At 50.4% G+C, this 25,946-nt stretch overlaps 2 protein-coding genes across 3 annotated transcripts in view; one reads left to right on the forward strand and one right to left on the reverse strand.

The window, feature by feature from the left end:
- The window catches only part of mmachc (metabolism of cobalamin associated C), a 139,289-nt gene that overhangs the window by 68,551 nt on the left and 44,792 nt on the right, over window positions 1-25,946 (reverse strand). The gene's annotated exons all lie outside the window — the stretch shown is intronic.
- zyg11 (zyg-11 family member, cell cycle regulator) lies at window positions 13,660-25,856 on the forward strand. Of its 2 annotated transcripts, XM_051933249.1 has the most exons (14): window positions 13,661-13,974; window positions 16,186-16,351; window positions 16,433-17,187; window positions 23,742-23,882; window positions 23,962-24,138; window positions 24,220-24,284; window positions 24,356-24,455; window positions 24,538-24,588; window positions 24,672-24,833; window positions 24,917-24,964; window positions 25,040-25,237; window positions 25,323-25,375; window positions 25,445-25,542; window positions 25,649-25,856. In XM_051933249.1, the coding sequence occupies exons 1-14, from the start codon at window positions 13,972-13,974 to the stop codon at window positions 25,834-25,836; spliced, it is 2,205 nt and encodes a 734-aa protein (XP_051789209.1). In that variant the 5' UTR covers window positions 13,661-13,971; the 3' UTR covers window positions 25,837-25,856. The 2 variants fall into 2 exon arrangements, with proteins under 2 accessions (XP_051789210.1, XP_051789209.1); XM_051933250.1 differs by lacking the exon at window positions 24,917-24,964 and having other exon boundaries at window positions 13,660-13,974.

Below are 25,946 nucleotides of genomic sequence, written 5' to 3' on the forward strand. Positions count from 1 at the left end.
ACACAGGAGCACTGCAGGGAACTGTACTTTCTCCGGTCCTGTTCAGCCATCGGACTTCCAATACAACTCGGAGTCCTGCCACGTGCAAAAGTTCGCTGACGACACTGCTATCGTGGTCTGCATCAGGAGTGGGCAGGAGGAGAAGTATAGGAACCTAATCAACGACTTTGTTAAATGGTGCGACTCAAACCACCTACACCTGAACACCAGCAAAACCAAGGAGCTGGTGGTGGATTTTAGGAGGCCCAGACCCCTCATGGACCCCGTGATCATCAGAGGTGACTGTGTGCAGATGGTGCAGACCTATAAATACCTAGGAGTGTAGATGGACGATAAATTAGACTGGACTGCCAATACTGATGATCTGTGCAAGAAAGGACAGAGCCGGTTATACTTCATTAGAAGGCTGGCGTCCTTCAACATCTGTAATAAGATGCTGCAGATGTTCTATCAGACAGATGTGGCGAGCGCCCTCTTCTACACGGTGGTGTGCTGGGGAGGCAGCATTGAGAGGAAAGACGCCTCACGCCTGGACAAACTGGTGAGGAAGGCAGGCTCTATTGTAGGCACGGAGCTGGACAGTTTGACATCTGTGGCAGAGCGACGGGCGCTGAGCAGACTCCTGTCAATCATGGAGAATCCACTGCATCCACTGAACAGGATCATCTCCAGACAGAGGAGCAGCTTCAGCGACAGACTGCTGTCACCATCCTGCTCCACTGACAGACTGAGGAGATCGTTCCTCCCCCACACTATGTGACTCTTCAATTCCACCCGGGGGGGTAAACGTTAACATTATACAAAGTTACTGTCTGTCTGTATACCTGCATTGTTATCACTCTTTAATTTAATATTGTTTTTTGTATCAGTATGCTGCTGCTGGAGTATGGGAATTTCCCCTTGGGATTAATAAAGTATCTATCTATCTATCTATCTATCTATCTATCTATCTATCTATCTATCTATCTATAGGGATGAAGTCATTCTCAGTACTTCCTTGACACTAGATAGCAATCAGAAATAATATTCCTAACAGAAAGAGAGGAGCTCAATGGAGGTGTCTAACTGCAGCTCCAGAATAAATGAAGAAGAGTCCATTCAGAAGATGAACACTTTACCTCGACATCATGTTGGAGGTTTTAAAACACGTCTCAGCCATCTGTCCATTTTCTGAAGCTGCTTGTGCAGAGAAGGGGAGCTGCAGCCCATCTGAGCAAACAGCGGGCACAAGGCAGGAGCAGCACGCAGGTGGACAGACACACACAGAGCCGGGGGGCCGTCGGGGTGAGCTTAGGTGGGTTTTAGGTTTTCTTCTCATTTATTTTTCATATCTGAGCACCAATTGGCCGACTGTCTCTTTAAACAGGAGTCTGTTTCATGTTCCGTGTGGGTGGAGCTATGGAGAGGCGGAGCCACCCTGATGACACCGCTGTTGGCCCCGCCCTCCAGCTTTATTTCAATTCTCCACACTCATTTGATTCTTTTGAGCTGAAGTTGAAGTGAATCGACTCTTTGGATTCTTTTACACTTTGGCGTGTATGCGAGGACAGGACCCCCGCACAGTGGAACTCTGGAACGTTCCTCATAAACTCAGCCGTGTTTTCCACTGGACCAGGCATGTTATCCACATGGATGAGTCTCGGCTTCCCCTGATGGCCCTGAGTGGTGAACTCATCAAAGGATCCCGACCTCGGGGGGGTATGAAGAATCGTTGGAAGGACCACCTGACATGTTCTCTCAAGGCCTGCTCCATTCCACTTTGGCAGTTTGGGTCACGTGCTCTGGAGGTGGCCCGTCACATCAAACAACAATGACAGTTAAAGAGTGACAAGACATCTCTGTTGACGCCAGGGGTCCGTTCTTCTGCCCGTCGTGCCCCCAGTCCTGGAGTGACAGAGACGGACATAAGGGATGGAAGTGTTGATGGAAAAAAAATAGGCACACAGTGGGAAAATTTTTTTTTTTTAATCATGTAGTTTATTTTGTCACTAAAGTAGAACGTCATAAACTTCATTTTAAAATCATTTAATTTACTAGTTTCTCAAATCCCATCATAACCAAAGTAGCACATTAAATGCTTTGTTCTGTATTTGATCTTCTATGTGCTCTGTGTGTGAATCACTACCTGCTTCTTAAATGGGCTTTCTCTTCCTCCGACAGGACACAGAATCCATTACATTCTTGATTTTACAGCTGTCTGAATAATTAAAATACTGAGATGTATACGTGATATCTTTTTCATGATGATAGGAATGAAAGCATGTTATTAAACATGGGAACACGGTGGCGCAGTGCTTGTGACAAGCTGGCGGCCTGTCCAGTGATTGTTCATATCTCACACAAGATGTTTGCTGTGCCATGCGCAACCTTCAAGGAAATACTTTATCACAGCAGTCCTGTCTCTCTCAGATGTACTAACACAATTCCTGTCCTTACTTTTCTTTCTCCAAGTAACCCATCGGCACACAATCAGCTCTGTAACAGACGTGAAGCCATCTGTAAACTTAGAACTCTGATTCTTCAAAACTTTTAAGGAACATTGAAATATCTTCGTAGTACGTGTTTAATTATTCTATCAATCTGTCCTTCGAGTGTCACGTCAGCACCAGCAAGAATACAACGTGAGGCAGGAACAATCGGGGCACCAGCTCATCACTAGCACTGTGCCACCATGTCCTCATGTGTTTAATTATTAACAATATAGATTATTTAAATGAAGTTAAAGTTTTATCTGTATAATGTAATAAGCATATTTTGGTGCATTTCATCTTAAAATGATATCAGCAGCTCCATGAAGATAGCACCTGGAGATCTGAATCGACTTTGAAGCCAGTCGTCATCATCAGTAAACACGAGGCGCGCTCTTCTATTGAATTGAATTGAATTCCTTTATTGTTATTGTACGATACAATGGGATTCAATATGCAAATCCCCCATAAACGTATTTTTGAGTAAAAAGATAAAATAACAATACAGTAGAGTCTCGCTTATCCAACCTCTGCTGTTATCTGACGTACCACTGCAAAAAAAAAAAAACACATCAATCGGCAACAAGAACTGCAAGTTGTGAGTGTGAGCGTAGTCTTTGTGAGCGTAGTCTGTTTTTTATTGCTAAGTTCATTTTTTCAGTTAAACTTTTCTGTTGTTTTGTTGTAAAACATGATTACAGTGGATTATGTGGCTGGCCCTCTGTGGCATGCGTCTCTCTCACGTGTGTGTGTGTGTGTGTGTGTGTGTGTGTGTGTGTGTGTGTCTCTAACGCTGCACATGGACAGATTGAACATGTGTGGAAATCATCAGCGCACACAAACCAAAAGAGAAACTGGCTTGTTCCTGTACCGAGTGTGTGGTCGTGCACAGAGGCAAAAGTGTGGCAAACGTTTTGGTCATAACCCGATTTGTACGTGTTCAGAGATGTTTGTGAACTGAGGTTCCACTGTATTAGGCTCATAATGTGTAAAATGATAACATAGTTTGACGTTTAATAGGCTTTTTCTTAACACCTCCCATTATCCAACATTTTCGCTTATCTGACGTTCTGCCGGCCCGTTTATGTCGGATAAGCGAGACTCTCCTGTAACAATAATAATAATAGGATAAAAAACAGTGACAAGTATACAATGTGAAAGCATAATAATAATTCATTACATTTCTGTAGCACTTTTCTCAGTACTCAAAGCTCTTTCCACACAGGGAGGAAACAAGAAGTGAACCCACAATCTTCCAAAGCAGCAGCACCACCACTGTGCCACCTGTGAGGACATCATCATCAGCCCAATAAACGGGTACATATAGTGCAGATAGTGAAAGGGCTTATAAAGTGGCGCAGGTTGTGTAATATTATAACTGTATCACAAGTTTCCAGTGAGGTGATTGGACGTCTAAGTACTGACAGTTCTACAAGGAGCACTTGATGGCTGACTGAGTGCGTTTAGAGCTCTTGAGATGAAACTGTTTGTGAACCGTGAGGTCCGTACAGGAAAGGCTCTGAAGTGTTTGTCGTATGAGAGCAGTTCAAATAGACTGTGCGCATGGCTGAGGCAGCGTGTACTTGATGCTGTATCCTGATAAATCTCTTTCCGATCAGCTGCTGTGATTCCACACTCAGATACAGTGGTATAAATACTCTGAGTGGTGCAGTGAGAGTAACAACACTAAAACAGTGATAGTATTTACAATAGTTTGGCCATTCCCTGGACCTTTATATTGTTACAGGTTAATTACAATCAGATGCCTTAAACTAATAAACAATAAGCCGTTAGTTTCAGTGTATTTATAAAGCCGTGTCAGGGATGTGGACCTAAAAAAGAAATGGAAACCACACAGGACCAGTAGCACTGCTTTGACGCTGGGTGCCACCAGTTTGTAAAGCCGAGCGCAGAACTTGCATACACAATGGGGGGGTGCTGGCATGAGAATGTACATAACTTACACCAAGTTTAGTTTTTATACATTGCGATGTGAGCGTGGAAACGGGTGTACACAACATTTTACACACGAGGCACCAGGCCAGCAGAGCTTAGTGACAGCACTGTGTGCAGGTGAAGATCAGGGGAGTGCCACAGCATTGATGGGTCCCAAAAGCACAGGGGCCTCCATAAGAAGTCTGGGATGAGCACCACTCTACCTTGAGCTGACCACCCAGGGAGAAGGGGCTGGTAAGAGAAGTGACTGAGAACCCAATAGTCACTTTGGATGAGCTCTGGAGAAACTTCCAGAAAGACCCTAAAAAGGTGACCAGGCAGATGCAAGCAACTACAGGCCAGTAAGCTTAATGTGGATCACAGGAAAATTAATGGAAGGAATTATTAAAGTGAAGATGGAGCAACACCTGGCAAGGACAGTCAGAGTGGGCTCAGAAGAGGGAGGCTGGAATTCTATGAGGAAGAAACAGAAGGATCTGATCAAAGTAAAGGAGATGAGATGATTGATGTGGACTTTCAGAAAGCATTTAATAAGGTGCCACCTGAGAGGGTGGGCATCAAACTAAAAGAAGTGGGAGTTCAGGGTATGGTGTGTAGATGGGGTGCACAATTGGCTTAGACACAGGAAGCAGAGGGTGATGGTGTGAGGAACCTCATCAGAACTGGCCGATGTTAAAAGTGGTGACCAGCAGGGGGCAGTGCCAGGGCTGCTGCTATTTTTAATATTTATAAATGATTTAGATAGATAGATACTTTATTAATCCCAAGGAGAAATTCCCATACTCCAGCAGTAGCATGCTGATAAAGAACAATATTAAATTAAAGAGTGATAACAATGCAGGTATACAGACAGACAATAACTTTAAATAATGTTAACGTTTACCCCTCCGGGTGGAATTGAAGAGTCACATAGTGTGGGTGATGAATGATCTCCTCAGTCTGTCAGTGGAGCAGGACGGTGACAGCAGTCTGTCGCTGAAGCTGCTCCTCTGTCTGGAGATGATCCTGTTCAGTGGATGCAGTGGATTCTCCATGATTGATAGGAGTCTGCTCAGCGCCCGTCGCTCTGCCACAGATGTTAAACTGTCCAGCTCCATGCCAACAATAGAGCCTGCCTTCCTCACCAGTTTGTCCAGGCGTGAGGCGTCTTTCCTCTTAATGCTGCCTCCCCAGCACACCACCGCGTAGAAGAGGGCGCTCGCCACAACCGTCTGATAGAACATCTGCAGCATCTTATTACAGATGTTGAAGGACGCCAGCCTTCTAATGAAGTATAGTCGGCTCTGTCCTTTCTTACACAGAGCATCAGTATTGGCAGTCCAGTCCAGTTTATCATCCAGCTGCACTCCCAGGTATTTATAGGTCTGCACCATCTGCGCACAGTCACTTATGATGATCATGGGGTCCATGAGGGGCCTGGTCCTCCTAAAATCCACCACCAGCTCCTTGGTTTTGCTGGTGTTCAGGTGTAGATGGTAGGTAGATAGGAATATAAGGAACAAGCTGGTTAAGTTAGCAGATGATACCAAGATAGGTGGATAATTTGGAATCCGTTATATCATCACAGAAGGACTTGGACAGCAGACAGGTTTGGGCAGATTTGTGGTAGATGAAAGTTATTGTCAGTAAATGTAAAGAATTACACATAGGAAGTAAAAATGTGAGGTCTGAATACACAATGGGGGTCTGAAAATTGAGAGTCCACCTTATGAGAAGGATTTAGGAGTCGTAGTGGACTCTCAACTGGCAGACAGTGTTCAGAAGTCATTAAGAAGGCTCATAGACTGTCAGGTTATATAGCGCCTTGACGTGTGGAGTACAAGTCACAGGAGGCTCTGCTCAAGCTTTATAACACACTGGTGAGGCCTCATCTGGAGTCCTGTGTGCAGTTTTGGTCTCCAGGCTACAAAAAGGCATAGCAGCACAAGAGAAGGTCCAGAGAAGAGCGACTGGGCTGATTATGGGGGGCCACAGGGGATGAGTTATGAAGATTAAAAGAGCTGAGCCTTCACAGTGATGAAGAGGAGCCCCGACTGAAGTGTTTACAATGATGAAGGGCATTAGTCCAGTGCATCGAGACTGTTATTTTAAATACACAGCTGGAAACTTGTGAAGGTAAATTTCACACAAACATTAGGAAGTTTTTCTTTACACAAAGAGCCACAGACACTTGGACTAAGTGACCAGGTAGTGTGGTGGACAGGAGGACTTTAGGGACTTCCACAACTCGACTTGATGTAAATAAGTGGACAGGACTGACGAGCTTCGTTGGGCTGAGTGGCCTGTTCTCGTCTCAAGTGTTCTAATGTTCTTAAAGACAAGCACCAGTGCAGCACTCCACTGAAGTGGGCTTCACGACAGGGTGGTCAGTCAGAAGACTCGACTTCAGTAAAAGACACATGGAAGCCTGCCTGGACTTTGCAAACAGAAACCTAAAGGACATCCAGACTCTAAGAGAACTCTGACAAACAGGACCCTCTGCTCTGATGAAACCAAAATGGCCGTCATGTCTTGTGGCAGTGCCAGGGACTGGCAGACCAAACAGGGTGCAGAAGAAGCAGAACGGAGTAAAGTCCAGAGGTGTCCGCAGTGAAGACCCCAACACTGGTGACACAGGAGTGGCTGAGGGGCAGCCCTGGGAATGTCCTTCAGTGGCCCAGACTTGAAGCACCCAGAGAGAGCTGACGAGAGCCCACCCAACCTGAAAGACCTGGAGGGGTCCTGCAAAGGACAATGGCTGAAAGGCCCAAAGCCAGGCGAGTGAAGCATGTGGGGTCTGCCCCATGAGACTCCAGGCTGTAATGGCTGCCATAGTACAGGGCCTGAGGACTTTGTAAAGGCGCTATATACAGAGCTTTTCCTTTTTGTAAAGCCTGAAGGACGGTGGTCTCGGTGCTGGCTGGGTTTCTGCTTTGGCCTCAGTTTTATTTTGCCCCTCGTGCTCCGACTTTACTTTTGGTTCCATCGTCCCTTTGCCTGGTCACGTTTTCCTTCTTTTCGTTTTTTTGTCATATTTTACTGTCGTTGTGTCTCTGTGGTATTTTCTGCCCCGTTTCCTGCATGGTAGCCCCCTGAGGATGCAGTTGGGGGTCCGGCCCCATCTTTGTGGCTAGAGAAGCTCCACCTCTTCGTTGTAGCCCCATGTTAGGGTCTGCCTGGTGGGACGGCCGTCTGGCTCTTACTTGTTAGTCTGAGGCCTGCACCCCCATTTTGAAGACTTTTATCTGTGTGCCCGAATCCCAACACTTAAACGACGGGCATCAAAGAGGGAGCCCACCCTGCCAGGTCACTGCTACTCTCAGTTTCGGCCACAAGTGTGATGTGCGCACATCTGAGGGCATCTGACAAGAAAAAACTTCATTTAGTTAAAACAAATATGGAGGGGCCGGGGCCATCTGAGACACTTAGAAGTGCCATCTCTTGAGCCTCAGTGAAGGCTTCATCTCTCCTTGGGAACAAAAGCATCTATCTATTATATAGTGCCTTTCATATCTATCTATCAGTCTAGCTATTAATGATAGAGTATCTTTATCTATTGTGGAATATGACCCGGACACGGACAGGCAGACACACACGTTGTAATCACCCCACACACATTTATTTAGGGCTTCCATATTTACAAATCAGTACTCACAGACCCCCAATACCCCCCAGTCCAGGCCAACACAATGCCTTCTCTGTCTCTGTCTTCAGACCTCCTCCTCCTCTCCTCCAGAGACCTTGTCCTTCTTCCACCCGACTCAAGTCCATCTCTAAAGGGAAGCGGCCCTTTTAAATTGCGACTCTTCAATTCCACCCGGGGGGTAAACGTTAACATTATATAAAGTTATTGTCTGTTTTTCACCTGCATTGTTATCAATCTTTAATATTGTTTTTTGTATCAGTATGCTGCTGCTGGAGAATGTGAATTTCCCCTTGGGATTAATAAAGTATCTATCTATCTATCTATCTATCTATCTATCTATCTATCTATCTATCTATCTATCTATCTATCTATCTATCTATCTATCTAAATAAGCACCCAGATGTGCTCCAGGTGTGTTCCTGGCAATCTCCCACCAACACGCCCCAGTGTGGCGGAAGTGCCAACTGTCTCCCTGGAAGCACTCCGGGTGTCCCTGTTCCTCTTTCCCCCAGCACTTCCTGGTGTGGCAGAAGTGCTGAGGTCCAGGGTCCTCCAGGTATTGGGGTCCCCCTGGCGGTGACCACAGGCCCCTACAGGGTTGAGCTTCCCAGCTCTGTACCTGTGGCCCCCAGGGCGGTCGCCCCCACCAGGTCTGGAGGAGGCACAAGCCCTTCTCCAATCTTCTCGGGCGTCCCGGCTGGGTACCACACTGTCTATTAATTTCATATCTACCTGTCTAGCTATCTGTCTTTCTATTGTACAGTCATATGATAAAGTTTGGGAGCCCCTCTTAATTCTTTGGATTTTTGTTTCTCATTGGCTGAACTTCCTTTTAATATCTGATATGCCTTATGGACACAGTAGGATTTCAGCAGTGACATTAAGTTTATTGGATTAACAGAAAATATATAATATGCATCATAACAAAATTAGACAAGTAGATAAATGTGGGCCCCCCAACAGAGATATGACATCAAAACTTAGTTGAGCCTCCTTTTGTCCTCTAGACGCTGTCCTCCTATAGCCTCTGATGAGTGTCTGATTCTGGATGGAGGTATTGTTCACCATTCTTCATACAAAATCTCTCCAGTTCAGTTCAATTTGATGGACAGCCTGCTCCAAATCATCCCATAGATTGTCGATGATATTCAAGTCAGGGGACTGTGACGGCCATTCCAGAATATTGGACTTCTCCCTCTGCATGAATGCCTTTGTAGATTTCCAACTGTGTTTTGGGTCATTGTCTTGTTGGAATATCCAACTCCTGCGTAACTTCAACTTTGTGACTGATGCTTGAACATTATCCTGAAGAATTGATTGATATTGGGTTGAATTCACCTGACCCTCGACTTTAACAAGGGCCCAGTCCCTGAACTAGCCACACAGCCCCACAGCATGATGGAACCTTCACCAAATGTGACAGTAGGTAGCAGGTGTTTTTCTTGGAATGCGGTGTTCTTCTTCCGCCATGCAAAGCTCTTTTTGTTCTGACCAAATAACTTAATTTGTGTCTCATCAGTCCAAAGCACTTTGTTCCAAAATGAATCTGGCTTGTCTAAATGAGCATTGGCATACAACAAGCGACTCTGTTCATGGCGTGAGTGCAGAAAGGGCTTCTCTCTCATCACCCTGCCATACAGATGTTTGAATTGTAGAGTGATGTCCAGATACACCATCTGCAGTAAGATGTTCTTGCAGGTCTTTGGAGGTGATCTGTGGGTTGTCTGTCACCATTCTCACAATCCTGCTCATATGCCACTCCTGTATTTTTCTTGGCCTGCCAGACCTGCTGGTTTAACACCAACTGTGCCTGTGGCCTTCCATTTCCTGATTCCATTCCTTACAGTTACAGAAACTGACAGTTTAAACCTCTGAGATAGCTTTTTGTAGCCTTCACCTAAACCAGGAGACTCAACAATCTTTGTTTTCAGATCTTTGGTGAGTTGCTTTGAGGATCCCATGCTGTCACTCTTCAGAGGAGAGTCAAAGGGAAGGAAGCCCACCTTGTAATTGACCACCTTAAATCCCTTTATATCTCATGATTGGACACACCTGTCTATGAAGTTCAAGGCTTAACGAGCTCATCAACCAATCAGCATTGAGCAGTGACAGACATTCAAATCAGCACAATGACAAGGGGACCCACATTTGTGCACAGCCAGTTTGTCACATTTGATTTAATTTCATACAACTAAATACTGCGTCACTAAAAATCTTTGCTCAGAAAACGCCGCAGTACTCCTAGGAAATGAAAGACAGACCACTGTTATCTTTATTGTTGAAAGTAAATTAATATGCAGGCTGTGAGGGGGTCCCAAACCTTTTCATATGACTTTATAGTGCCTTTCATATCTATCTATCAATGTAGCTATTAATGATAGAGTATCTTTATCGACCTATTAATTATATAGTGCCTTTCATATCTATCTATCTATCGTATGGTGCCTTTCACTCTACCCATCTATCACAATTTAAGAAGATAAAGAGTACCCGAGCTGAAGCCACCACCTGATACGAAGCTCTGTGTGTGACCCCAAGTTGAATCCTTCAGGCTGCAGGTCTCCATTTCTGACGTTTTCTTCGGCTCTGACCGCGCTGACGTCGTCTTGCCGTTTACTGGCATTAGGCAGCGATCGATGTGTGTGAATATAAAGCTGTGTTTCTTCAGGGTGCTGATCTCAGTACGGCTCACCGTGACTCAGCAGGGGATGTCTCTCAAGCAAACCCCATCCACTGTCAGATTTTGTAGCCCCTTTTTCTGAGGTACCCCTCAGGTTTTGTGTGAGGATCCCAGCAGGTGTAGCTCCGTGGTGGCTCTTGGCTTTTGTGAGGGCATTTCGGAGTGTGGTCCTTTCAGAAGAAGCGATCTGCAGAATGACCATCGCGTCCCCAAACCGTGACAAGGACACCTCATGAGCGGAGCAGCCGCTTGTAGCCCCTGCTGAGGTGGCCATTGTCGAGATCTTCTTTAGTTGCTTGGTATTTGAGGTTTTCAGGACACACATGTTTGGGGGGCACTGTTGGCATTTCCAGCATTAACTTGTCCCCCGTTATAAAAGAAGCTCAGAGCTTATGCTGCCTTTTTTGAACTTGTTTTCACAATGAAACACAACTGGTGACGAGATCGCTCTAAAATGGCAGCACTGACAGTAAAACCACAATGAATACGTGGAACAACAAATCAAATCATCTGTGAGTGAAACACAAGTGCCAGATTTGAAATCCTGGATCTGAAAGTCCTAAAAGAGGTGAATGTATGTCCAAAAACACCTCAGGGGAACTCACAAAACACCCAAAAATGGAGGCCTTAGCACTGGAGACGGGCAGGAGGATGTGATGCAGGCCTCACTCTCAAAACCAGGCCGGGCCTTCAGTGGGTGAGCTTGACCCTCATACTCAAGAGGAGGGAGACCTCACGGCCCGTATGCCCAGAAGAAGCCAAAGCCTGGAAAGCTCAAAGAGGGAGAAGGGAGCCATCAAACCCCTGGATCAATAATAATAATAATAATTATAATATTTAGATTTATTTGCTTGGCAGACGCTTTAATCCAAAGCGACTTACAAATGAGATAAACTTAATGGAGTAACAGGGCCAGTTATATAAAAAACAGGCAAAACATCAATGAGGCCACCAAAACCCAACATCAAAGACACAACACGAGAGCAGGACAGAAAAACGATAAACTTCCAAAAAAACGCAAGGCAAAGGGAGCCAAAGATGAACTTCGAGAGCGGACGCTGAACCATCTCGAAGGAGCGAGAGCAGGACATGAGAACAAAGAGCCCGGGAGAACAACGTGGTCCACGAACTGAAAGTCAAGAATCGACCGTCACAACCAAACGTAACTCCAAGTTTCATCTCAAGCAGCCCTCAAATACCAAACAGACAAAGAGAGCCAATCACGCGTCAGCGCCACGCCACTTTATCCAATCTCAGATAGTTGGGGGGTCACGAGGGGCGACCTGATGATGTCATCAGTTCATATTCACAGTGCATGATGGGAAGGTTACCAAGGCAATGAGCAACACAAAGCTCTCAAAATGGAGATGACTGAGCCAAAAACAAGATGGCGTTGACACTAACGTTACTAAAATGAATTATGAAATAAAGGTGACAAACAAAAAAAAAAACAAATGTCAAGAATGGATTCTCGGGGCACAAAACGCCAGGAACAGATGTAAAGATCACTTTAAAAAAAAAAGAATAGAAACCTCAACTGCAGCAAACACCTCAGCAACAGCACTGAGGCACCACAGGCTCGGGGGGCCCTGCCTCCTCAGGCTCAACACGCAGAGTCATTAACTCGATAGAATGGCGTCAACATACGAGACGATACTAAATAAAGAATGACGGAATACAAGAAGGAAGAACGTCTAACATAACAAAGAAGAATCCACAAAAACAGCACAATCAACAAATTACAAAAAGAACTGAGGCCGACGATGGGAGCCTCGCTAACCGGAGAGGCAAGGCAGGCCGCATCAGGGGAGAGGTGTCTGCCGTAATAAATTATCGAACATCGCCATGTTTGTACCATTTCCACATTCCTCCGTGTGACCAGCTTCCTTTATTTTGGTTCCCAAGGCAGATGCAATGGCAGGCCAGCAAATCAGTTGAGGTGACCTTGGGGGTCCCTGTGGCCCACTGTTGGAGTCAGGGCACACTAGGAGGATGACATCACAGAGCAGGTGTCACCAGGAGAAGGAGCCTGGAAATGACAGAATGAGTCCCGGGCCATGGAGACAGCAGGCCTCATGGACGAATAGACCAACATCAACTCTGATCATCAGCTAATCCATCCGTCCATTTCAAGAAAGGGCCCACCATTGCTGGGCAGAGGTCACTCACACTGGGCCAATGGAGTCAACTGGAGGACCTGCAGAGTCCACACAGTGACTTGACTCCAGATCTGAAGCCAGCCTCTAGGAGGTCATTGGCCCACCAAGGCCCCCTCAACTGTGTAATGTCAGTGCTGAAAGCATGAACCTGAAAAGACCCCTCAGGGGAAAGAGATCCATCCATCCATTTTCCAACCCGCTGAATCCGAACACAGGGTCACGGGGGTCCGCTGGAGCCAATCCCAGCCAACACAGGGCACAAGGCAGGGAACCAATCCCGGGCAGGGTGCGGAGAGAGAGATTGAGGAATGAATTCAGTACTCAGACAACCCCGGCAGAAGGTGGTCCTTAAAACTATACCGAAGTTGGCTCTATGGCGGCTGAGACCCTCATCTCCACGGGTGACCCACATACTCAGGTCAATGGAGCTAGCACTGAAGAAGCCCCTCTGACGTGCTTGCAGCTCTGGGCTCTCTGTCTGGTCTCTGTCCCCCTTAACGACCCCTTCACGTCTCTCTCTCAGGTCCGCATAGCAGACGTTGATTCAAAATACACGAAAATCGCTTCTGACGTCGTTTATTTTCGACTGCTGTCACGCTTCGGTTCGTCAGTGTCTCGTTCTGCTCGACCTTAATATAAATGAATTAATATCAGAAGAAAACGAACTGCCGAGGGCTGTCGCAGAGTCTCCATGCGGAATTGTCCTAATAAGGACACCGTAGGCCGCGGGGCGGAGCGTATCGCAAGCCTCTCACCAATCACGTTCGCCGTCTGCGCGGCTTCTGTTTCCGGGTTTGTCGGCCTGTTTGTTTACCTGTCGGAGACGCGCGGCGGCGGTGGCGAGCGTGTGGACCGAGTGGACCGCCCTAGACGGACTCGTCAGAAAGAGAGGTGTCGCCGATAGTCGAGGCCGCCGCTACGAGATACTCATACAGCCGCTGACAGACGGACAAGGCCGAAAAACGAGCTGCGCAGGGCCGGCTTCGTCATCAGGAGCGCGGGGAGGAAGCCCGAACGGGTCGAGGGGCTCAGGGCCCAGACGGGGATCGACTGTCCGGACGTGTCTGGCCCGGGAAGTGCAGCATGGTGAGGCTCATTCTGTCGTGCCGACTCGGACTGTCGCGATTTCTGCGCCGCTGCAGGGTCTTTCAAGTCGAGGAGGTCCACTTGGCCACGGCGCAGAGTCAGGTGCCCTGGGGACAGAATAACCCCGATGTGATGCCGGGCGTCCGTAGCGCTGCTGCTGATTTTCGTGTTGGCTCCCTTCGTGAGATTTCATTTTGCTCGACAATTAACGGTGCGGCTGTGTAAAATATCGCGCGGTATAAAATAAAGACGCATTTGAATGGTGGACAGTGAAGCGTCGGGCCAGCGAGACGGAATGGGCAGAGTAGGCGCTTGTGTGAAGGTCTGCGTCGGGAAAACTCGGAATCGCAAAATGTCACCGATCACTGGGCGTTAAAAATGTTCACCTTGATCGTCTTCAGAATTACAGTACACCTTTAAAAATACGAAGCCCCTCGGAGTCAGTTCGGCCAGGTGACTGCCGTTTGTAAAGGGACGGCGCCGACCTTGTGATGACTCAGTAAGTCTCCCACCCAGCGCCATGGCCACTGCCCCCCTGCTTCAGTCAATTCATTAATCCAAAGCCAATGCCAGCCGCGATTCAAATCCTCTTTAATCCGATGCCGCATTTCACCTCTCGTTTGATTCACTTAGTCGTCAGATAACAAACTGCGATGTGCTGCGCCAAGACTCGGGGTCTTCATTTCCTATTTCTTCTGTACAAGTGACAGTGACGGTGACCACATGTCCTGATGAAGAGCTCTTGTAACCCTCACCACACGACCCATTTAATAATAATGTCCACCAGTGAACACAGGAGCTCTTATATTCTCTAATAAAGGCAAAGGCTAACGGTCACTTATAATACGTTTCTTAGCTTATAAGAGTGGGAAGGTTCAATGTAAAACCCTGGAAATGCCAGCAGGCAGTGGCAGACTGGAATCGCCCCTCCTTGGACCCGACGGGCAAGGTGCCACTCCTGCAGAGACTTGCTCTGTGAAGTGGACTCGAGTCTTTAGTTTTCTATGAGAAGATGGACACACGAGAGGTGACCCCTCAGTCCGTTTGTCACGCTGCTAGCTAAGCTGGCCCAATATCTCCTCCCGGTTCTTCTTAAGGGTCTCAAGGTTTTTCTCTTCAGCTCCATCGCAGCCCTCTGTTACGTTGGCATGGCAGCAAATGGCGCACTCCATACCCCTCGCTGGAGCAATCTGAAGATTCTGGCAGGCAGGGTTTGCTCGATTTGGACGTTTGACTTGCCGGTCCTCACTGTCCCTTGAAGTTGTTTCAGTGCTGGCGTTTTGTCCCGGGTTCTTCTCCGACAGGCCCCTCGTTGAGATGTTTTTGGTTTTTTGTTCATTCTCAGCCCACCCCAGTTGTTAAGACTGTCTGGCTTTTCCTGTCCTTTTCTTTTTTTTTTGTCTTTATTTTCCCCGTTCCTTTGCTTGTCCTCTGCCCACATTTTTTTTTTTTTTTGGGATTGCTCCTCCTTTTCCCAGAATTCCTCCCTTAGGGCCTGAGGTGTTCAGTGCGGTGTCACCGGTGTGCGGCCCCTTTATCGAGGCCTTGGCTCTCGTGCTCCGGCGATTTCTTGGACCATTTCTTGTTTTTGACCCTTTGGATTTGTGGCCGTTGATGTTCTGTTTGAATGTGTTCCTTGTTTGGTTTTGTGACTTTTTGTGAATTTTGTCTTTTTGGAGATTTTGGACTTTTTCTTGTATTTAATAAACAGGAGAGGCATTGACTTGAGCAGGGTGCGTACGACCTGCAGATGGCGCTCTGAGACCCCCTTGACTTGGCCCGATGGCCTTTTTGTTGTCGGTCCTCAGTAATGGCGTTTCGGGCCCGGCCTCACAGATTTCGTTCCTCTGCCATCCCGTCAGCTGGTGTCCTCGTTTGTGATCGGACTCGGACTTTGCTGTGTGACACATGTGAACGTGTAGTGAGATCGGAGGTGACACGGCCAGGAGCAGCTCAGCGGTCCTCTGGAGTCGTCTTTACAAAAAGGGGGGAACGAAAGATGCGCAAGAGGTGACCCGCGGCGGTGGAGCCTCTCGACATCACGTGGCTGACAAGGATGACACCACACGACTCCAGCAGCGACGCGCACGGTGAAAATAAGCAAAGTGACTCGCGCCATGGGAAGGCCCCAGACAGCGGGGCGTCGCAGCACTGAAATTGGTCCCCTCTGGCTCTTGGGCTGCCCCCTTAACTGCCACCTTGTCTTCACAGGAGGAGGCCTCGCCCGCACCCCTGGTGGACCTGTGCCTGCTCTTCGTGAGCTCCCACCTGGAGCGCTTCTGCTGGGAACGGCCCGACGGCTCCCTCTGCCTCCGCGACAGCGTCGTCTTCCCTCAGGAGCTCTCCGACCAGCTGCTGCTCAAGATGGCCACCGAGGGTAAGGAGCCCGCCAGGGGGGGCGCCGTCGGGGCGGGCGTCGTGGCGTTTTCGAGTGACCCTCCTCTCCTCGTCTCCCCAGGGCTGCTCAACGACTGCACCGTGGGCATCTTCAGGAGCTGCCAGCACCTCCGCCTGCGACGGGCCTGCATCCGCAAGGCGCGCATCTCGGCCGAGGCCTTCCGCAGGGCCTTCTGCCAGCATAAACTGCTGGAGCTGGACGCCTCGGGGGTGAACGCCGACATCACCATCACGGACATCATCAAGGGCCTGGCCTCCAGCAAGTGGAACGAGGAGTCCCTGCAGCGGCTGGTCCTCAACGGCCTCACACTGTCGCTGGAGGACCCCTACGAGCGCTGCTTCGGCCGGCTGCGCGGCCTGCGGGCCCTCAGCATCACCAACGTGGACTTCTACAACGAGGACCTGGCGGACGTGTGCTCCCTGCCGGCGCTCGAGTGCCTCGACATCTCCAACACCTCCGTGACGGACATGTCCCCGCTGCTGGCCTGCAAGCGCCTGCGCTCCCTCACCATGCACCAGCTCAAGTGTCTCAAGATGAGCACCTCGCAGGTGCTGGACGTGCTGAGGCGGCTGGAGCCGCTGCAGCACCTGGACATCTCGGACGACAAGCAGTTCACCTCCGACATCGCCGGCCAGCTGCTCGCCGCCCCTGGCATCCTGCCCAACCTCCGCTCGCTGGACGTGTCGGGCCGCAAGCAGGTCACCGACAAGGCCGTCAAGGCCTTTGTGCTCCAGAGGCCCGGCATGCACTTTGTGGGCCTGCTGGCCACCGACGCCGGCTTCAGCGAGATGCTGTCGGGCGAGGGCGCCCTCAAGGTAAGGGGGGGGTCGGCTGTGGCCGTCGCGTGCCACCTTAAATAGGAATGGCGAGCAGTGGGGGGGGGGGCGAAGGGTCTGCGCTGCTGCCGAGGGTACCACTTGTTGGGCTGTTAGAGCAAGGGGCTCTCCAAAGTAACGAGGAGCCGACAGCCCCCCTGTCCACACCACTTGTCTGTGCCCCCCACCAGTCTCCGTCTCGATCCTCCGGGCTCCCTCATAGCGCAGACCCCCATAAATCAAGCCAGCGGTCAGGTGAGGCCGTGGGGGGCTATTTAAGGTCTTCTTCATGGTCTCTGCCCGCTGTCTGGGGGTGGCTAGGTAGGTAGGTAGGTAGGCAGTGACCCGTCCCCTGTGACTCCCAGGTCCTCCTCCTCATAAGGGGACTTTCAGACCACCAGTTGCATATTCACACCTTGTTCCTTTCCGCTCTTCCATTCCATTTCATTCCACTTTAGTGAGGTGGCTGCCATTTGATGTCATTTGATGTCATTGTCAGATGTTTCACTGTATTTCTGTTTGCCCGGCCGGCTTGCTGCTGTGATCCCAATGCCCCAGTGCTGTGACGGGGACGCCGTGCTGTAAAAATGGATGTGACATAAAACTGAGGTCCTGACTCCCTCTGCTCATAAGGATGGGATCTCTAGCCAGGACATGGGGCGGGGGGGGGGGGGGGGGTACACCCTGCTCTGTTCAAAGTGCCCACCATGGCCTGGTCCATTCTGGCCCTCTGACTGGCACAAGAAGGGCTGCTGCTGGTGGGTTAGAGAGGAGCTATATCAGTCTGATGAGGTCCCCCCCCCCCCCACACCACATCCCCTCATTCTGTTGGCCCCCCCCAGTGCCCTCAGTTGCCCTTTCAGGTCACATGGGTTCTTCGTTTCTGCTCCATGAACTCCCATCATGCTCTTTGGTGTCCTCGCCATTTGTTTCTTCGTCAGTCAAACCCGAGAGCCCCCACACCCCCCCCCCCCCCGTCTGTTGAGGGTGAATTGGCCGCCTCTGTGGACCCCCCCGCGATATTCCAGCTGGTCCCGAGTGCAGGAATTAAACAAAAAGAGAACTTGGGAAACTGGCAGGCGAGTTTAAATGTAAAAGATGTCCTCCTGTCACAGATAACACGTTCACAGTGGGCTTCTCAAACGTCCCCAACACGTAGACACTGGGGGGCCGCTCTGACCTCCGCCAGTGTGCAACTGCCACCTGCTACCGCATATCAGCTATTATATGGTGACACGATATGAGAGAGAGAGAGGGGGGTGGCCAGTTGGGGACATCGGTGGGACGCTCCACTCGTTATGAAAGATGAGCACAGAGAGTCAGGACTTTGTGGGTTTTAAACGCCCGTCAGTGGGATCCACACACAGACCACCAGGTAAGTGGCCCCCTCTCCCACTCTGAACTCCGGGTGGGTGACCCGCTCTGAGGGGCTGGTGGTGCGGCTGTTGGTGTCTTTGTGCCCGGAGGGAGGGCAGAGCCCTCGTGTGGAGCTGAGGAGAAATGACCACTTTAATGACATGGGTAGCAGTTTGGTGACCTCGTCACATGCACAGGGCAGCCTGCCCCATGTCGCCACTCGATACACAAAAATGGATTCAAACCCAGAGGGGCACTTGAACGAACACAGCACCCCCCCCCCTCATTACCCAGAGTGGCTCATCCCTTCCATGAGGTGCCCAGTTGTCACATCAGTGACGGACTGGCCAACCAAGAGCATGAGTAGACAGAGGAGCCAAGCTGACATTGCCCAGGACTTTAAACAGAGGGTGGCATGGGTTTCTGCTACAGGAATTCATGTCACTTTGAGATTGGATGGCACCATGCCTTTGTGCTGCCAGTACTTTACTGGGCAGGTGATGGCAATTACTGGCTGGCCTCCCGGCCCACTAATTACACTGGTGCCAATCTGTTGAAGGAGACCACCATGGCAGGATGTGCTTGCAGTGGGCACACTACTAGGGCAGTCTGATGCCACCTTAACGATGACTGTTGCTGTGCCAAGCCTTTCGAACTGGAAGATCTTGGGCAATGTGCCATCTTGGGAATCGGCTTTTGAAAGGACAAATGACCGCCGCCAAGCACTGGAGAACAAAACAGGGTCTGTCCTGGCAGCGGTGAGAGCAGTGTAGACCCCCTCAGTAGGGGATTCATTTGTGTTTCAGCATGTTGAATGGTGCTGGAGAGTGGCAAGGGGGCATCCTGCTGGGTGAACACCCAAGTGTGCCTTGGCTATTTGCCTGCCTACAGACCCATCTCTGTGTTGTTATATAGCGCCTTTCCTATTAGCTGTCTGGTCTATCTGTGCCTTTGCCATCTCTCTGTCCGTCCACCCCTTGCTTGTTTCTCATGGCACCACTGAGTGGCATTCTGTTTCCCACTGAAAGTTTCTTGTCCTCTGCCCGTGTCATGCTATGCCGCCGTCTGCTCCTGTCAGGGGCTTCAGTGTCTTCATGAGTGCATACTGAGACACAGTTGGCGCTTGTCTTGTGCCCGATGCTGCCCTTACGGTGCCCATAATGCCATGCTGGGTGAGATCTTCGATGGCTGCCACAATGACTTGTCAGACATTCTGACAGTCATCCTCTGGAGCTCTGATTCAGGAGCTCCACTGAGCAGCCAATCAGAGTGCACGTCTGTGTCACATGATTGACGCAGGTGAGCCAGCACCACCACATAGCAGTGTCACTGTCTGAGAGGCCCGCCCACCTAAAAGCCTTGGCTCCGCCCACCACCCTGACTTCAGGCTGTTTAATGAGGGCAAAGTGTGGGGTACACCTGGAAATGGGCGTGTCAAGAAAGGTTCACATGATTGGGCGTGTCACGTGACATCACTAATGGGTAAAGCAAAGGCCGCTAAACGTCACCCCACTGTCTGCAGTTTGACTGGCACTCTGGAGGTCACATAAGCATCACCAGGTGTGACTGACACTCTGCTCTTGGTGGCTTCCTTCAGGTCCTCCTCAAGTTAATGGCGACTGCCCGATGTTTTCAGGTCACGTTTGATACATGACACCTGAGTGACCACTTTTTCTGAAGTTACTTCACTTATCTAAAGACCTCTGTTATCCTGCGCGAACTGGTACTGTGTGAAAAAGTAACTGCCCCCTAGGTACTTGAGCTTGCAGCCACAAAGGTGCACTCGATGCCACAATCAAATGGAATTCTTCAAGAAGAAGGCTTAGTCAGCTGGCAAGGCCTGCTTAAGGCTCAGGGACTCCACCGGACCCCACGGAGGACCATCACCTCCACATGGAAGAGCGGCCGGCTTCACCAGGTGACTCCAACGGTGGGGCGTAAAGTCATCAAGAAAGTCACAGAGCGTCCCAAGAACCTGTAAAGCCACATGAGATGTGCGTGCTTATGACTCCACAATAAGGAGGACAGAAGTGGGCTTCACTGGAGTGGAGTGAAGCAGAAACCACTGCTCACCATGAAGAACAGAGTGCCAGGAAACCTCACGGAGATCCGAGTCCTGGGGGGCGACAGACAGACGAGACAAAAGTGGGACTTTGAGGACTGCAGAAAGCATCCTGAGCAGTCGGGACGTCCGACCAGCAGTCACTGGGATGGAGGGGACGCGTCACCATCTCTGGACCTGCACGGTGAGCCATAATTGAGCGCTGCATCTTAAAACTCCATCCATGAGCTGCAGCTGAAGTGTAGTCGGCCAGGCAGCCAACGACGATCTGGAGCACAACAAGCACATCAGAATGACGGAGAAGAAGCTGAACTGAAGTTGTTGACTGGCGTGGCCAAAGTGAAACACGTAGCACCTGAAATGAGCCCACCCGCCCGCCATTCACACACAAAACCCACCAACGTTTGTGAAGTAACGCCAATGGGCTGTGAGTCAGCCGAGGGAAAGACAGTTGGTGAATTGGAGGACGTTGGCATCGCAGCGAAGAGTGGAGCAACCAGCTGAAAGGGGCACATACTTTTTCACAAACTGGGGATGGCTTTGGATGCTTTGTTTATTTATTTATTTATTCATCAAGTTACATAAAATAGTTTTTGATCACTCAGATGCTGTTTAACGTTAGATTTCGACCTGAAACTAAATAAAATCGAATCACAGGAGGGGGCAATTACTTTTGCACACAGTGGCGACACTTAGTGAATAATTGACATGAGTGAAGTGTCGCTCGTTTACCCAGGTGCCCTTTGATGTAATATTCCATTTTCCTTGGATAGATAGATAGATAATTTATTAATCCCAATGGGAAATTCACATTCTTCAGCAGCAGCATACTGATACAATAAATAATATTAAATTAAAGAATGATAATAATGCAGGTGAAAAACAGACAATAACTGTATAATGTTAAATGTTAACGTTTACCCCCCCGGGTGGAATTGAAGAGTCGCATAGTGTGGTGGAGGAACGATCTCCTCAATCTGTCAGTGGAGCAGGACGGTGACAGCAGTCTGTCTCTGAAGCTGCTCCTCTGTCTGGAGATGATCCTGTTTAGTGGATGCAGTGGATTCTCCATAATTGATAGGAGCCTGCTCAGTGCCCGTCACTCTGCCACAGATGTTAAACTGTCCAGCTCCATGCCTACAATAGAGCTTGCCTTCCTCACCAGTTTGTCCAGGCGTGAGGCATCTTTCCTCTTAATGCTGCCTCCCCAGCACACCACCACGTAGAAGAGGGCGCTCGCCACAACTGTCTGATAGAACATCTGCAGCATCTTATTGCAGATGTTGAAGGACGCCAGCCTTCTAATGAAGTATAGTTGGCTCTGTCCTTTCTTACACAGAGCATCAGTATTGGCTGTCCAGTCTAATTTATCATCCAGATGCACTCCCAGGTATTTATAGGTCTGCACCCTCTCCACACAGTCACCTCTGATGATCACTGGGTCCATGAGAGGTCTGGGCCTCCTAAAATCCACCACCAGCTCCTTGGTTTTGCTGGTGTTCAGGTGTAGGTGGTTTGAGTTGCACCATTTAACAAAGTCATTGATTAGGTCCCTATACTCCTCTTCCAGCCCATTCCTGATACAGCCCACGATAGCAGTGTCATCAGTGAACTTTTGCACGTGGCAGGACTCCCAGTTGTATTGGAAGTCCGATGTATATAGGCTGAACAGGACCAGAGAAAGTCCAGTCCCCTGTGGTGCTCCTGTGTTGCTGACCACAATGTCAGACCTGCAGTTCCCCAGACGCACATACTGAGGTCTGTTTGTAAGATAGTCCACGATCCATGCCACTAGGTATGAATCTACTCCCATCTCTTGTCAGCTTGTCCCTGAGGAGCAGAGGTTGGATTGTGTTGAAGGCGCTAGAGAAGTCCAGAAACATAATTCTTACAGCACCACTGCCTCTGTCCAAGTCAGAGAGGGATCGGTGTATCATGAGTCAAAAATGTGCCCTTGGGGGTGCACGGGGGCAAATACTTTTTCACAGCCCCGGCTGACATGAACTCAGCTTGGCCACTCTTAGACACGGTGATGTGCCCAGGTGTGTGACATTAGCAAATGCAAAGCCAGCAGTGTGTAGGTCAGTATAGCGCCAGTCCGAGCCAGATTGGGCACCAGGGGTGTGCCCTGGGACTCTAGGGGGTGCCACGTCCCTCATCTTTTTGAATCGCATTATGCAGGACCCTGGCAGTACCCACATGATGGCACAGTTATGGGGGTCCAAACTGTGGTCTGTCTCTTAGGGGCGGTTGGTCGAGGAGTAGATGAGCATTGGGCTTCTTGTCATTTAAAGATATTTAGAAGGGTAATAAAAGTTGGAGTTGATTGGCAGGCCATTGAAATGTTTGTGCCCTGAGGGGGCACTTAGGGGTCAGCATCTTTCCATGGGTACCACCAAATCTGAATCACGAGGACACTGAAAAGTGAGGAGGGTCACTTAAGTTGAGAAACTGCCACTTCACCAGTGTGGCCGAGGGGTTCATGAGGGCAAAGTGTGGTCAGCTGTGGGCATCGCGTTGCCAAGTTTGTCACGTAAACCCCTTGACACCAAATACAGTGGGTGACCTGCACCAAGGGGAGACTGGCACTCCCTTTGTAGACCTTTTCATTATCCCCCGTGCCTGCACTGTTCTACTGTGTGCCAGATGAGATGCCAACCCTGCAGCTAAACAGCAGGCATTAAATAGTGAACTGCTGTGCCAAGGTAATTTAGTTCTGTTGTTAACGTAAAACTGCAGTCCAGGCAGGTGAGGTGACCACCATGGTGGGCCAGAATCAGCTGTTGGCCATTAGGTGGCACTCCCTGCCTCTGAATATGCCAGGGCTGCAGATCTGGAAGGATCTTGTAAAGCAGGCACTGCCCAGTCCTGCCAGCTAGCTTGCCATTTTCAGGTGTAATAGTTTAATGGCACTGCCTACAGTCTTTTTATGGTTTGGGCACACTTTGCAAGGTGGGCAGAGGTTGCCTTCAGCCTCAACATATGAGCTGTGCTTGAAAAAGAAGGTGGTGGCCGCTGGACACAGTGACTTGGCATAAAGGTGGCGAAGCTTCTTAATCTGCAGGTGATACCCAAAACCAGGGAGGCAAAGGGAGAGACTGGCACAAAGTTGATTAAGCTGCTTCTTCCTCTGCAGGTGGCAGGCGAAGCCAATGAGACGCAGATCTGCGAGGCCCTGCGGCGCTACAGCGAGCGGGCATTCTTTGTGCGGGAGGCCCTCTTTCACCTGTTCAGCCTGACCCACGTGATGGACAAACCTCGGCCAGACATGCTGAAGGTGAGGCATCAGGTGTGCCCGGGTTATGGCCCGAGTGGTACGCCGACTACAACCCTCTCTTGTCGTTTGTCTCTTTCAGCTGGTGGTCACTGGCATGAAGAATCACCCACTGAACCTTCACGTGCAGCTGGCGGCCAGCGCCTGTGTCTTCAACCTGACCAAGCAGGACCTGGCCACAGGGATGCCCGTGCGGCTGCTCAGCCAGGTCACTCACTTGCTTCTTGAGGCCATGAGGAACTTCCCAAACCAGCAGCAGGTGGGTACCCTGTTAGCGCCTGGCATAGATCTCACCCCTACCCCTGTGGCCACTCATGCTCTCTGCTGGCTTGTATTTCAGCTGCAGAAGAACTGTCTCCTGTCCCTGTGCAGTGACCGCATTCTACAGGACATCCCCTTCAACAGGTGAGCCCCCGTGAGCGTGGCACACACACAGGTTGGCATGGCATTCCTAAATGTGTCTCCTGTCGCTGCAGGTTTGAGGCGGCCAAGCTGGTGATGCAGTGGCTGTGCAACCACGAGGACCAGAACATGCAGAGGATGGCCGTGGCGATCATCTCCATCCTGGCGGCCAAGGTATGGCGTGGGCGAGCGGGTCTCGGGTTTAGTTGGGGGGGTGCAGCTGAGCATCCACTCACTTACCTCTCGTGTCTCCCAGCTGTCCACAGAGCAGACGGCCCAGCTGGGAGCAGAGATCTTCATTGTGCGGGTGAGTCTGATGGGGGTGCCAGTGGTGGGCAATGTTGCCAAAGCCCAGCTGTGCCACTCATGGTGCCTGCCTTCCCAATGCAGCAACTCCTGCACATCGTGAAGCAGAAGACGAGCCAGAACCTGGTGGACACCACCTTGAAGTTCACGCTGAGTGCTCTCTGGAACCTCACGGACGAGTCGCCCACCACCTGCCGCCATTTCATTGAGAATCAGGGCCTGGAGCTCTTCATGAGGGTGCTGGAGGTGAGTGGGCCGGGCTGGGCTGGGCAGGGTGTTGGCACCGGAGCATCTGGTGCCCGCTGACCACCCGTCTCTCTTGTTTTTAGACTTTCCCCTCCGAGTCCTCCATACAGCAGAAGGTCCTGGGGCTGCTGGTGAGTGACTGCCGAGACGACTGACTGGTGCCCCCTGTGCCCACTTTCACCTGATCTTCTTGCCTGCTTTTCCAGAACAACATTGCTGAGGTGAAGGAGCTGCACGCCCAGCTGATGTGGAAGAGCTTCATCGACCAGATCGGGGTCCTGTTGCACAGCAGCGAGGTGGAGGTCAGCTACTTTGCAGCGGGCATCATCGCCCACCTTATCTCTCGTGGTGAGCAGGCCTGGACCCTCAGCCCCACCCTGCGCACCTTTCTCCTGCAGCAGCTGGTGAGTCTCGCTGGCCCTCGGCGGCCTTCGCCCGCTGACCACCCGCTGGCCCCACCCCCCCCATGACTGCCCGTTTGTTTTGCAGCACTCCGTCATCCTGACCTGGCCGACACCCGAGTGCGAGATGGTGGCTTACAGGTGCGTGTGACTTTGTGTGGGTGTGGCCTGTGGTGACTCCGCCCCGCTGACCTCGCCACTTTCTTGCAGGTCATTTAACCCTTTCTTTCCCCTCCTGGAATGCTTCTCTACGCCTGGCGTGCAGTTGTGGGCAGCCTGGGCGATGCAGCACGTGTGCACCAAGAACGGTAGGCGACTGACTGGGGTCACTGGTGTGTTGGGGGGGGGGGGAGGTTTGGTGGGCATCTCCCGGGCTCCTCGGTCACCCTCTGCGCTCGTGCCCCCGCCATCCAGCTACCCGCTACTGCAGCATGCTGATCGAGGAAGGTGGGATGCAGCAGCTCCACAGCGTCAAGTCGAACCCCCTGACCCACCTGGACGTGCAGCGCTTGTCCGCCGGCATCTTGGAGAGCCTGGAGAAGTTCATGAGCCGCAGCGGGCAGCCGGTACACCAGCAGCAGGAGGGCAGAGCTGCACAGTAGGCATGGTGAGCATCTCGGGGTGTGGTGGGGGGTCTGGAGCTGCCCCGGTGCCCCTCTTCACGCTGCTCTTTTATGCTTTCAGGTTCTCTTCTCATCTCCTGGCCGCTGCT

Source organism: Erpetoichthys calabaricus, chromosome 10, assembly GCF_900747795.2.
Source record: "Erpetoichthys calabaricus chromosome 10, fErpCal1.3, whole genome shotgun sequence".
NCBI classification, from domain to species: domain Eukaryota; kingdom Metazoa; phylum Chordata; class Cladistia; order Polypteriformes; family Polypteridae; genus Erpetoichthys; species Erpetoichthys calabaricus.